Below are 15000 nucleotides of genomic sequence, written 5' to 3' on the forward strand. Positions count from 1 at the left end.
GAGTAAAAAGATCAGGCTCATCGAAAAAGACTCAATGCCCATCACTAATGTGGCCTGCTCCTCATCCATCTGGCCCGGTAAACCACTCATGCCATGGATAACATCTGTAGCAGGTTGAAGAGTGGTGCCATATGATCCTCTCTTCATTAGAGAGGAACTGACACTCCTCGGCAATTGTGTACCTACAGTCATCCGTTCTGGACTACCTCTGTCGGTTTCCATTCTCTGTTATTTGGGTTCTGTTGTGTCCACTGGAGATGTGCATTATTCAAAATTATAAACTGGTTGGTTTGAGCCCAGAGTGCTGATTGGCTGATAGCCAGCCGTCGAAAATCAAACCGTATTCCATGGGTATGACAAAACATGTATTTGTTCAGTTCTAATTATGTTGGTAACCACATTATAATAGCAATAAGGCACCTCGTGGGTTTGTGTTATATTGGTAATATACCACGCCTAAAGGCTGTATCCAGGCACTCCGCTATGTGTCGTGCATAAGAACAGGCCTTAGCCATGGTATATTGGCCATATACAGTGTCTTGCAAAAGTATTCACCCCCTTTGCATTTTTCCTATTTTGTTGCCTTTACAACCTGTAATTAAAATAGATTTTTGGGGGGTATGTTCATTTGATTTACACAACATGCCTCCCACTTTGAAGATGCAAAATATTTGGGGGGGGGGGGTGAAACAAGACAAAAAAACAGAACTTGAGTGTGTATAAATATTCACCCCCCCTTTTGTAGAGACACCTTTTGCAACAATTACAGCTGCAAGTCTCTTGGGGTATGTCTCTATAAGCTTGGCACATCTAGCCACTGGGATTTTTGCCCATTCTTCAAGGCAAAACTGCTCCAGCTCCTTCAAGTTGGATGGGTTTTGCAATTTTTAAGTCATACCACAGACTCTCAATTGGATTGAGGTCTGGGCTTTGACTAGGCCATTCCAAGACTTTTAAATGTTTCCCCTTAAACCACTCGAGTGTTGCTTTAGCAGTATGCTTAGATTCATTGTCCTGCTGGAATGTGAACCTCCATCCCAGTCTCAAATCTCTGGAAGACTGAAACAGGTCTCCCTCAAGACTTTACCTGTATTTAGCGCCATCCATCAATTCTGACCAGTTTCCCAGTCCCTGGCGATGAAAATCATCCCCACAGCATGATGCTGATGGTGTTCTCGGGGTGATGAGCGGTGTTGGGTTTGCGCCAAAAGCTCAATTTTAGTCTCATCTGACCAGAGTACCTTCATCCATATGTTTGGGGAGTCTCCCACATGCCTTTTGGCGAACACCAAACATGTTTGCTTACATTTTTCTTGAAGCAATGTTTTTTTCTAGCCACTCTTCCTTAAGACTAGCTTTGTGGAGAACATCTTAAAGGGGTCCTATGGACAGATAATCCAATTTGCACAGCTCATTCAGGGTTATCTTTGGTCTATTTGATTAATTGCCTCCTTGCCTGGTTCGTGAGTTTTGGTGGGCAGCCCTCTCTTGGCAGGTTTGTTGTGGTGCCATATTCCTTCAATTTTAAATAATAGTGCTCCGCGGGATGTTCAAAGTTTCTAATATTTTTTTTATAACTCAACCCTGATCTGTACTTCTCCATAACATTTTATTTTATTTAACTAGGCAAGTCAGTCAAGAACAAATTCTTATTTTCAATGACAGCCTAGGAACAGTGGGTTAACTGCCTTCAGGGGCAGAACAACAGATTTTTTACATTGTCAGCTCTGGGATTCGATTTTGCAACCTTTTGGTTACAAATCCAACGCTCTAACCACTAGGCTACCTGCCGCCCCAACTTTGTCCCCGACCTGTTTGGAGAGCTCCTTGGCCTTCATGGTGCCGCTTGCTTGGTGGTGCCCCTTGCTTATCAAATCAAATCTTATTTTATTTGTCACATACACATGGTTAGCAGATGTTTAATGTGAGTGTAGTGAAATGCTTGTGCTTCTAGTTCCGACAATGTAGTAATAACCAACGAGTAATCGAACCTAACAATTCCAAAACTACTACCTTATACACACAAGTGTAAAGGGATAAAGAATATGTACATAAAGATATATGACTGAGTGATGGTACAGAACGGCATAGGCGAGATGCAGTAGATGATATCGAGTACAGTATATTCATATGAGATGAGTAATGTAGGGTATATAAACATAAAGTGGCATAGTTTAAAGTGGCTAGTGATACATATATTACATAAAGAAGGCAAGATGCAGTAGATGATATAGAGTACAGTATATACAGTGGGGCAAAAAAGTATTTAGTCAGCCCCAAATTGTGCAAGTTCTCCCACTTAAAAAGATGAGAGAGGCCTGTAATTTTCATCATAGGTACACTTCAACTATGACAGACAAAATGAGAAAACAAATCCAGAAAATCACATTGTAGGATTTTTAATGAATTTATTTGCAAATTATGGTGGAAAATAAGTATTTGGTCAATAACAAAAGTTAATCTCAATACTTTGGTATATACCCTTTGTTGGCAATGACAGAGGTCAAACGTTTTCTGTAAGGTTTTCACTCACTGTTGCTGGTATTTTGGCCCATTCCTCCATGCAGATCTCCTCTAGAGCAGTGATGTTTTGGGGCTGTTGCTGGGCAACACGGACTTTCAACTCCCTCCAAAGGGATCATTGTGTGTTTGGGATCATTGTCATGCTGAAAGACCCAGCCACGTTTCATCTTCAATGCCCTTGCTGATGGAAGGAGGTTTTCACTCAAAATCTCACGATACATAGCCCCATTCATTCATTCCTTTACACAGATCAGTCGTCCTGGTCCCTTTGCAGAAAAACAGCCCCAAAGCATGATGTTTCCACCCCCATACTTCACAGTGGGTATGGTGTTCTTTGGATGCAACTGAGCATTCTTTGTCCTCCAAACACGACGAGTTGAGTTTTTACCAAAAAGTTATATTTTGGTTTCATCTGACCATATGACATTCTCCCAATCTTCTTCTGGATCATCAAAATGCTCTCTAGCAAACTTCAGATGGGCCTGGACATGTACTGGCTTAAGCAGGGTGACGCGTCTGGCACTGCAGAATTTGAGTCCTTGGCGGCGTAGTGTGTTACTGATGGTAGGCTTTGTTACTTTGGTCCCAGCTCTCTGCAGGTCATTCACTAGGTCCCCCCGTGTGGTTCTGGGATTTTTGCTCACCGTTCTTGTGATCATTTTGACCCCACGGGGTGAGATCTTGCGTGGAGCCCCAGATCGAGGGAGATTATCAGTGGTCTTGTATGTCTTCCATTTCCTAATAATTGCTCCCACAGTTGATTTCTTCAAACCAAGCTGCTTACCTATTGCAGATTCAGTCTTCCCAGCCTGGTGCAGGTCTACAATTTTGTTTCTGGTGTCCTTTGACAGCTCATTGGTCTTGGTCATAGTGGATTTTGGAGTGTGACTGTTTGAGGTTGTGGACAGGTGTTTTTTATACTGATAACAAGTTCAAATAGGTGCCATTAATACAGGTAAGGAGTGGAGGACAGAGGAGCCTCTTAAAGAAGAAGTTACAGGTCTGTGAGAGCCAGAAATCTTGCTTGTTTGTAGGTGACCAAATACTTATTTTCCACCATAGTTTGCAAATAAATTCATAAAAAATCCTACAATGTGATTTTCTGGATTTTTTTCCCTAATTTTGTCTGTCATAATTGAAGTGTACCTATGATGAAAATCACAGGCATCTCTCATCTTTTTAAGTGGGTGAACTTGCACAATTGGTGGCTGACTAAATACTTTTTTGCCCCACTGTACATATACATATTAGATGAGTAATGTGGGGTATGTAAACATTATATTAAGTGGCATTGTTAAAGTGGCTAGTGATACATTTTTACATCAATTTCCATGATTAAAGTGGCTGGAGTTGAGTCAGTATGTTGGCAGCAGCCACTCAATGTTAGTGGTGGCTGTTTAACAGTCTGATGGCCTTGAGAATCTGTTTTTCAGTCTCTCGGTCCCTGCTTTGATGCACCTGTACTGACCTTGCCTTCTGGATGATAGCGGGGTGAACAGGCAGTGGCTCGGGTGGTTGTTGTCCTTGATGATCTTTATGGCCTTCCTGTGACATTGGATGGTGTAGGTGTCATGGAGGGCAGGTAGTTTGCCCCCGGTGACGCGTTGTGCAGACCTCACTACCATCTGGAGAGCCTTACGGTTGAGGGCGGAGCAGTCGCCGTACCAGGCGGTGATACAGCCCGACAGGATGCTCTCGATTCTGCATCTGTAGAAGTTTGTGAGTGCTTTTGGTGACAAGCAGAATTTCTTCAGCCTCCTGAGGTTGAAGAAGCGAGGGCCCTCACCTCCTCCCTGTAGGCCGTCTCGTCGTTGTTGGTAATCAAGCCTACCACTGTAGTGTTGTCCGCAAACTTGATGATTGAGTTGGATACGTGCTTGGCCACGCAGTCGTGGGTGAACAGGGAGTACAGGAGAGGGCTCAGAATGCACCCTTGTGAGGCCCCAGTGTTGAGGATCAGTGGGGTGGAGATGTTGTTACCTACCATCACCACCTGGGGGCGGCCCGTCAGGAAGTCCAGTACCCAGTTGCACAGGGCGGGGTCGAGACCCAGGGTCTCAAGCTTGATGACGAGTTTGGAGGGTACTGTGGTGTTAAATGCTGAGCTGTAGTCGATGAACAGCATTCTCACATAGGTATTCCTCTTGTCCAGATGGGTTAGGGCAGTGTGCAGTGTGGTTGCGATTGCGTCGTCTGTGGACCTATTGGGGCGGTAAGCAAATTGGAGTGGGTCTTTGGTGTCAGGTAGGGTGGAGGTGATATGGTCCTTGACTAGTCTCTCAAAGCACTTCATGATGACAGAAGTGAGTGCTACGGGGCGGTAGTCATTTAGCTCAGTTACCTTAGCTTTCTTGGGAACAGGAACAATGGTAGCCATCTTGAAGCATGTTGGAACAGCAGACTGGGATAAGGATGGATTGAAAATGTCCGTAAACACACCAGCCAGCTGGTCTGCGTATGCTCTGAGGACACGGCTGGGGATGCCGTCTGGGCCTGCAGCCTTGCGAGGATTAACACGTTTCAATGTTTTACTCACGTCAGCTCCAGTGAAGGAGAGCCTACAGGTTTTGGTAGTTTAGTGATTGCTTAGTGGTGTTGCAGACTCTGGGGACTTTCAGAACAGGTGTATATATACTGAGATCATGTGACACTTAAATAAAGTCCACCTGTGTGCAATCTAACTAATTATGTGACTTCTGAAGGTAATTGGTTGCACCAGATTTTATTTAGGGGCTTCATAGCAAAGGAGTTGAATACATATGCACGCACCACTTTTCCATTTAAAAAAAAATAAAAAATAATTTCACTTCACCAATTTGTACTATTTTGTGTATGTCCATTACATGAAATCCAAATAAAAGTCCATTTAAATTACAGGTTGTAATGCAACAAAATAGGAAAAACGCCAAGGGGGATGAATACTTCCGCAAGGCACTGCACCCCACCCCCTTGAGCCTTATTGTTTAAGTATAGGGAATGCTCTCTTTTAAGTGTAAAAGGAGGCATATGGCACAAGGAAGAACAGGTTTAGAAGGAGCAAAGAGATGATGGGAAGAGAGGAGTCGGATGAGAGTAATCCAGTCATTGGGAAGATTGTCCCCTGCACACACAACATCCCCTCCAGCTCTCTCCTTCTCTGGCTGTTTGATCACCCACATTAAAATAGTAATTACAAGCACACAACACCAGCAGGGATAGCTTGCCTCCCCCAGCGGTGCTTCACACGCACAAAGGGCATTAACATCCCTTCCAGCCTCTCCACCGTCAGCCTGTTTTTATGGGTGGCACAGGGGACTAATGGGTGGCACAGGGGAACTAGGGTATGCATGAGTGTCTGAGCTGTGTGCTAGTCGTATGAAAAGACAGCTCGGTGCTTTCAACATGTCAATACCTCTCACAAAGACAGGTAGTGGTGCAGTCAATCTCGCCTCTACTTTGAGCCAGGAGAGATTGACATGCATGTCAATGATGTTACGTAGCTCTCTGTGTACATTTAAGGGACAGTCATGCTGCTCTATTCTGGGCCAACTGTAACTTGCCTATATCCCTCTTTGTGGCACTTGACCATATGACTGGGCAGTAGTCCAGGTGCGACAAAACCAGGGCCTCTAGAAGTTGTTTTGTTAATAGCAATGTCAAGAAAGCAGAGCAGTGCTTTATTACGGACAGACCTCTCCCCATCTTAGCTACCATTGCATCAATATGTTCTGACCATTACAGTTTACAATCCAGGGTTACACAAAAAGCAGCATTAGTCTCATCAACGTGCTCAATTTCCACATTGTTCATTCCAAGATCTTGGAACAGTACCTCATTAAGCTGGTTGAGAGAATGCGAAGAGTGTACAAAGCTGTCATTAAGGCAAAGGGTGGCTACTGTAAGGTTCTGTATTTATTTTCTTAGTCAACCTTGTGTTCTGTTTCATTGTGTTCTTGAATGTAGCCCTGTCTTTCATTTTTGTTAATTGATTTCAACTGTGTTAGTTACTCACCTGGTCTTATCAGCTCCTTATTTAGTTCAGTTCATTTTGTTTGTACCTTTGTAAGGTATTTTTTGTTTTGACTCTACTAAACCTTTTCCTAGCTTGTTTGTGAGAACCAGTTATAGCCTTCAGTCCTAGTTTTGATTCACCTGCCTATTTGCCTACCTGTGACCACTATTCCTGCCTTCTGCGAAGGCAAAATAAACACCTGCTGTGCTTTGCGTGTGAATCTACACCTTTTCTCCCTGAGTATTCATTACAGAATACCTCACAAAGGCACAAACAGAATAAACTGAACTCAATAAGGAGCTGATGAGACCAGGTGAGTAACTAACACAGATGTTATCAATGAGCAAAAATGAAAGACAGGGCTATGTTCAAGAACACAAAGAAACAGGGCTACGTTCAAGAACACAACGAAACAGAACACAAGGTTCACTAAGAAAATAAATACAGAACCTTACAGCTACTTTGAAGAATCTTAAATATGAAATGCATTTTGATTTGTTTAACACTTCTGTGGTTACTACATGATTCCATGTGTTATTTCATTGTTTTGATGTCTTCACTCTTATTCTACAATGTACTTTTGACTGGTACTGTACTTTCTCCAGCAGCAGATTATGATCAATAATGACAAAAGCTGCACTGAAGTCTCACAAAACAACACAAGCTTCTTATTAGAAATGTATTTCAGCCAATCATCAGTCAGTTGTGCAAGTGCTGTACATGTTGAGTGCCCTTCCCTATAAGCATTGTCGTGGCAGAATCAGAATTCTTTAGGTAACATTTAGAAATATTGATGCAAGACGATGTTGATTTTGATGCAAGACGATGTCTGTTCACTAAATTATCTGCTGGAATAATGTATTGAGAATTGAGTCGTATTTAAATTACTGTATCAATAGAGGAGACAGTTGCCTAAATTAAAGAAATTCTAAACCATAGCGGAGAGATAATGGCGATAGAAAGTGATTTCCAAAATGTTTTTCATTCTTATAGATTGACTGCAACATGTTATAATTTTGGTGCTGTGTGTGTTATTTTTTTAAAGTATTGGACATTTCATAAGTGTGAAGAGCAAAGAGAAGAGGAAGTTATAAAGTTTGGTTTTAATCTTACGATAAGACGGAAGGAAAAACGTTGAAATGAGAGGGGTTATATATTTGCCCACTGGAAAAAAAGGAATAGGATATGCTGAGCTGAAAGTAAGGAAGAGAGTTAGTTGCTGTGTTGGCTACTAATTTTTAGGGTAAATTGCTAGAGGCAGGTAGATTGTTGTGGAATAACATAAAACTGCGTCATTACGTTGGATATACAATAACATTACTCTAATTGTTTTGACCGTTGTTCAGGTACACTCTTTTCTGTACTTCTGGCAGTACAATTTTGATTGAGAGATGTTGATTTAACTTAATTAAACATTGTATTCTGATGTGTTTGAGTAGGATTCTTTCTTCCAGGACGGATGGAAGTTAGCTAAAATATGTAATTTGAAGGAGCCATGGGAGAACACGTTTACATTTTTATTAAATGCCTGGGATTAAATTACTGATTTCTTACGCTGAGAAATGTACTACATTTGCGACAGAGGAAAAAGTATAACATTTAGATAGTAATGATATCAGGATAATTGTAATTCTAAGGGTAACATGTTCAATTAAGCATACATATACATTGATGTTGATTAAAATGTATGATTAATGATTTGAGGTACAGTGGAATTATCATTAGGTTTGGTTTATAGTTCACTTTTGAGTCTCTGAATCGTTGTAGTGTAATGAATACTAACAAAGTGTTTTGTGTTTTTCTGGGAAAATGGGTGTTTAATTGTCTCTCTTTGAAATGTTTCCTGGGACTATAATCTTGGGGAGAGTGAGTGAGATTGAGGCCATAAACTACCAAATTGAAAAGGGCCTGGAAGTTTTTGTTTTTACCTTACGGTTTGCAAATACACACACATAAAACATTTGTTATGACTATTTGTTGGTGTTTTTAAACGCACATGGAATTTTAATGAGTTTTTATTTTCTGAGTTTTAATTAAACACGTTAATTATTTTGATAAAGGAATGTTCTGGGGAACCTGGGACAAGCAAGTAGGAAATAATTAACTATTTTTAAAATTTGTCTAATATAGTAAAAAAAAAAAAAAAACTTCTTTGAAGGGTTTTGTATGACCTATGACCTTCCGTTGTGGCTTGATCAACCGCATTGGAAAGCCATTTGGATAATGAATTTATGGTCATTTGTAATACTGCTTTCAAGATAATTTGTGTAATTGGTAAATATGTTTGAGTATATTGTTCTTAGCCATATTTGTAATTTGGACCACTGTGAAGAATGAGAGGGCATTGCTTTTAACTAAGGGCAGAAGTATTGTCACGCCCTGGTCGTAGTATATTGTGTTTGTCTTTATTTATTCATTTGGTCATTTGATTGGTTTTGGAATTATTCGTTTTTCATCGTCATTAAACATGTATCAAGAATACCACGCTGCATCTTGGTCCGACTCTCCTTCACCAGACGAAAGGCGTTACAAGTCTGCTGCTTTAAGTCTATTTTCCTATGACCACATGGGTTGAATATTTTTTCTTTGTGGAGTTTTTTCAGTTTAGTGATTTTAATTTGATTAGGTTATTAGAATTTTTAAATATATTTTTTCCAGTAGTAGTTTTTTTTTTTTTTTACATTACACTCATAGAGAGATATGTGTAAAACATGGGGGAGGATTCCATTTTTTGAGGTTATGAAATAAAGTTATACACCTTGAGTGATATGTAAAGAAGTGTATTGATTTGTTGAGTGTATTGTATTGTTGTGTTTGTTTTGTTCTATTCCCGAGGGGTATAGGTCTAACTTCTTGATCCTTGGCTCTATGGTGGAGTTGATAGTGAGATAGGGAGTATAAGCCAATTTGAAAGAATAGTTTCAATAGAATGTGTTGATATTTTCTTTGAAATATGTTTAGATATGTGTATTAAGAATAATTGGCAAAAGTAATAATTTATCATGTAGTTAATGAACTGAACTAAACTGTTGTTCTGATCTGTTCTTTCGAGGTGATCATGAAAAGTGGCATCAGACGGTATCTTAATGCATGGAAGAGATAATTGGACCGAATGGTGTGTGTACCTCAAAACCCCCTCTAACTGGCTGAAGAAGAGTGCCAAAGGTGTTGAAGAAGGCCTTCTGAACCACTTCTACTGAGAGAAAGGAACCAAGCCAGAAATCAGTGTACAGTATCAGATCTAAGCTATCAACTGCTTTTCTTTCATGCTTCTCTTTGGCGTGTGAGAGGAGAGTCCACATGGAGTGAGCATGGAGAGAGATCTGTTCTAACCTTTTCTTATGATGCTGGTATATTGGTTGACGAATGGACAAGACATGAGTGGTAAAGATGAGACATTGAAATTGGGACATTATCATGGGCCGTCCACTTTGAATTGTAAAGCTATCCGAAGAAGAATGAAAAAGACGCCAGAATAATCAGTGCTTGAGAGGGGATCAACTGTGCCAATAAAATTGTTTTATACTTTTGTGGTATTAGGTTGATTGTAGAGGTTATAGTATAGTTATAGTATAGTAATATAATTTAGATTAAGAATGCATTGAGATACTGATCTGTATTATAATCATTACTATTAAAAAGTTAATAGTGGAATTATGGGATAATTATACTGAATGAATGTAAAATCTGCTAATATTGATGTGTGTTAAATTGAGGTTTTTACTTTGAGTGATAAGACCAATATGAATCACTGAGGAATGTTATTCTAAATTTTGGTTGGATAAATAGTTGGGTTGTTAATTATGATTTGGAATATGAATGATTTCCCTGACCTATTCTCTATTCCTGACTACATCTCTGAGCATGAGGACTTAGAGGGATGTCTGTCCTATATGTTGTGAGGAGGCCTGTGTTTAGATACTGGTTCTCATGTAACTTAGGGAGCATTTCAATGTTATGTTTTTATTTTCCTCAAATGGATTATTCTGTGTTATTAAACATTGTCTTGTAGAATAAAGGTTGTAAATTTAGTTTCAGAAGGGAGAAAGCTTACATATAAGCTACGGTATTTGACATTGAAGGGATTTTATTTTTGATTTTATTTTAAATATTGAGTATGTAATTAATGTTCTGATTCTTTAGAAGGGACAATGTCCCTGAGAGGGGAATGTCGTAGCAGAATCAGAATCCTTTAGGTAACATTTATAAATAAGATGTTTTATTAATTTTCATAAGCATGCTTATGTGGGAAAGTTACTTGGGCCCAGAGAGGGGAGAGGTCGGGTTAGTCTTATCTGTGAATGTGTCTGTAAACTATTCCTAAACCATGTGAGGGGATGGTGTGATGAATGGGGAACCAGTTAGGTGGCTCCACAATGTCTGTGTGCCAGTCACGTCTCTCTGTAAGCTTGTCCAGGAGGGGGTGTATTTGATACATGCCATTGGATGAGGTAATGTTTTTGGTTCTAAGTGGTACCAAGAACGAGGTAAGAGCTTTGGTTTAGGAGACCAAACTGAACAATAATTTATAGCTAATGCTATAAATTATGGGATACTCCTTTTTCTGGTAAAAGGTTATTTGAATAATGTTCCTAAGATCTGTTATTCATCATGTGAGTTTTGATGGGTGTGTCTTGGCTATAAATGATACCAAGGACTGTTTTGTAAGCACTCTCAGATAATTCATTTATGACATTGAATTGATCTGAGAGTCACAGGGCTATGGTGAAGCTCATATAATTAAAAATTGACTTTATGATAACTCTGACTTGTGTGTGGTTTGCTCTCTCATGATATGGTAATACAGGAAATTTCCATGACAGCATGCTGAAAGTTAGTTGTTAATTTGTTTACTGTGAAATAGCTTTATATCTGGTCAAACACCTTTTTTTTGGGGGGGGGGGGGGGGGTAGCAGGTTGATTGGCCGGCTGTTTCAGCCAGTTAAAGGTGCTTTGCTATTCTTGGGTAGCAGAATGACTTTTGCTTCCCTCCAGGCCTAAGGGCACACTTTCCTGTAGGTTGACATTGAACAGATGACAAAAGTCAGGTACTAGATTCCCACGTGGTAATTACAGTAACGTCATATTTTCATCCATATCGGGTGAACCGTTTAGAAGTTACAACAGATTTTGGACATAGTCCTCCCATTTTAGGGGACCAAAATATTTGGGACAAATTCACTTATGTGTATTAAAGTAGTCAAAGTTTAGTATCTGGACCCATATTCCTAGCACATAATGATTACATCAAGCTTGTGACTCTACAAACTTGTTGGATGCATTTACTGTTTGTGATGGTTGTGTTTCAGATTATTTTGTGCCCAATAGAAACGAATGGTAAAAAAATGTGTTGTGTCATTTTGGATTCACTTTAATTGTAAATAAGACTGTTTCTAAACACTTCTACGTTAATGTGGATCTGACCATGATTACAGATAGTCCTGAATAAATCATTAATAATGGTGAGTGAGAAAGATACAGATGCCCAAATATCATCACCCCACCCCCAAGTAATGCTAACCTCCCCTGTTATTGTAATGGTGAGAGATTATTTTATCTTTATTTAACTAGGCAAGTCAGTTAAGAACAAATTCTTATTTTCAATGACGGCCTAGGAAAAGTGGGTTAACTGCCTGTTCAGGGGCAGAACAACAGATTTGTACCTTGTCAGCTTGAGGATTTGAACCTTTCGGTTACTAGTCCAACACTCTAACCACTAGGCTACCCTGCCACCCCAAATTATGTATTGACATTTGTGTATCTAACTTTCTCACTTTATTCAGGACTATCCGTAATCATGGTAGATTCCACATTAATGTAGTCGTTTTTGGAAACTAATTCTATTCTTATTTAAAATTAATATAACTCAAATGACACAATGCATCATTTACCATTCATTTCTATTGGGCACAAAATTATCGGACACACAACCAAAACAAACAGAAAAAGTGTCCAAGTTTCACAATTATAGGAATATGGGTCCAAATACTAAACGTTTGACGACTTTAATACACATAAGTGAATTTGTCCCAATACTTTTGGTCCCTTAAAATGGGGGGACTGTGTACAAAAAGTGCTGTAATTTCTAAATGGTTCAAACCGACATGGATGAAAATGCCCTCAAATTAAAGCTGACAGTCTGCACTTTAACCTCATAGTCATGTTATAAGTGCTGGAGTAGAGACAAAACAACAAAAAATGTGTCACTATCCCAATACTTCTGTAGCTCACCGCATATGTATCGACATATCAAAATATCAGGTGGCTTGATCATCGTCAAGTTTCATAGTGAATACAAGTGTCATAGTTAAAGTGTGTGTGTGACACAACAAACTATTGGCTGGTTGGCTGTGGGGCAGACTTTCAAATTCTTTGAGCCTCCAGGCTTCAGATAATGCCGCTCTAATTAAATGTGTATTTTTTTATTGATCGAATTAACTGAACGCACCGCGTTTGACAATTAACGTTATGTTACGCTTCTAAAGATAGAACAGACTACAACATTTGCACAGATTTCCAAAAGGTGAATTTGTGTTCATTTGACAATACATTCACCTGTCTTTACTGCCATTACTACCCTATTCCCATGGTTTAATCATGTGCGTAATTGCGCAGTAACCCCCCCCCCCCCCACCACCACCTCTCTCTCTCCCTCTCCCTCTCTCCGACCTAACAGTCATCTCCACTCTAGCATGAACGCGGCCAATGCGCAACGACCAGATTAAAGTAGGAACTTCAAGCTACCATCTGACCCTGGTTTCTTGGACTGCCGTCGTACGCGAGGGAACCATACATTCAAAACATTTTTCTTTCCTTGCACAAATACAAACTGTAGAGCGTGGTCAGGCATTGTTGGAGTCGCGGGCAACCTTGTGCGTACGCACTAAAAACAAAACACTGCAGGATGCTACTTCTCCTGGTCATTCCGTCTGTGATTTCGACTGAACAGTGATGTTTCCACATAATGGGTCAACTGATTAGATGAAAATTACTACTTTGATCAAATTGCGCAATTTGCGACCCTCGCCTTGTGTATCTCTGCTTGGAATGCATGAGGAGAATGGGGAGGAACAGACGTGTCTATCCAGAATGGATATAACCCCAACAGCTTTTGCCGCATCGAACTCATCAGAGGATACTAATGGCACGAGTGCCCAAAGACCTCTGCCTCACTCCCAGAGCGTGGCCGTCTTCATCGTGTTCCTGGTCACCGTTATCATTCTGGTGACAATCGTAGGGAATGTACTTGTTGTGGTGGCCGTTTTCACCAGCCGCGCGCTCCGTGCGCCGCAGAATCTCTTCCTTGTCTCTTTGGCATCGGCAGATATATTAGTGGCCACCTTGGTCATCCCTTTCTCCCTCGCCAACGAGATCATGGGTTACTGGTACTTTGGGAGCACTTGGTGCGCCTTCTACTTGGCCCTTGACGTCCTCTTCTGCACGTCCTCCATAGTGCACCTCTGTGCCATAAGTCTGGACAGGTACTGGTCTGTAACCAAAGCTGTTAGCTACAATCGGAAGAGGACGCCCAGGCGTATTAAGTGTATGATCACCGTGGTCTGGGTCATATCAGCAGTTATCTCTTTTCCACCGTTACTTATGACCAAACACGACGAGCATGAGTGCTTGCTCAACAACGAAACATGGTATATTCTCTCGTCTTGTCTGGTATCATTTTTCGCCCCGGGTCTAATCATGATTCTGGTGTATTGTAAAATATATAAAGTGGCCAAGCAGCGCGCATCAACCGTGTTTGCAGCAAAGAACGGGACGGAGAGACAGCCTTCGCAGTCGGAGACGTGCTTCGTGCCCAGGAGGAAGTTTGAGGTGGAGAGCCCCAGCAGCCCCAGTTTAGGTGGCCACATGCGGAAAGGAGAGCTCGATGATATTGACCTGGAGGAGAGCTGCGTCGCCGACAGCAAACCCAAGAACTGTCTCTTCTCCAAGAGAGTGAAAGTGGAGGGTGCAAACACTTTCCCAAAACAGAGTTGTCGCGTGTCATGGGCTTCAAACCGCAACGCGAAGCTCTCTCAGGAGCAAAAGATTAGACAGATGTCACTGTCAAAGACCAAACTGGCGCAGATGCGTGAAAAGCGCTTTACGTTTGTCCTTGCAGTGGTGATGGGGGTGTTTGTACTCTGCTGGTTCCCATTCTTTTTTACATACAGTCTGCACGCAATATGCAGAGATTGTTGCCCAATTCCGGATGCTCTCTTTAATCTGTTTTTCTGGATTGGTTACTGTAACAGTTCAGTGAACCCTATCATTTATACAATATTTAATCGCGATTTTCGGAGATCTTTCAAGAAGATCATATGCCAGACATCACACACATAGGTTTACAAAAAAATGTATCTCTCTCTATATGTGTGTGAGTGTGGGTAAGCTCTGTTGCGTTTAGTATCTGTACTTATGAGACGTGTAAAAAAGTGTTTGTAGAATACTGTGATAAGATTTTAAATAATAATAATTTAATGTCATGTAAA

The 15000-nt window shown here is 40.6% G+C and overlaps 1 protein-coding gene across 1 annotated transcript in view; it reads left to right on the top strand.

Annotated features, from left to right (window-relative positions):
* The first annotated feature begins 13535 nt into the window (after positions 1-13535).
* The window catches only part of LOC135543857 (alpha-2Db adrenergic receptor-like), a 1649-nt gene continuing 184 nt past the window's right edge, over positions 13536-15000 (top strand). The window contains exon 1 of the mRNA XM_064971179.1: positions 13536-15000. This exon is cut by the window's right edge and continues 184 nt beyond it. Coding sequence (XP_064827251.1) covers positions 13562-14851 — 1290 coding nt within the window. The 5' untranslated portion in view covers positions 13536-13561 and the 3' untranslated portion in view covers positions 14852-15000.

This window comes from Oncorhynchus masou, chromosome 8 (assembly GCF_036934945.1).
Source record: "Oncorhynchus masou masou isolate Uvic2021 chromosome 8, UVic_Omas_1.1, whole genome shotgun sequence".
NCBI lineage: Eukaryota > Metazoa > Chordata > Actinopteri > Salmoniformes > Salmonidae > Oncorhynchus > Oncorhynchus masou.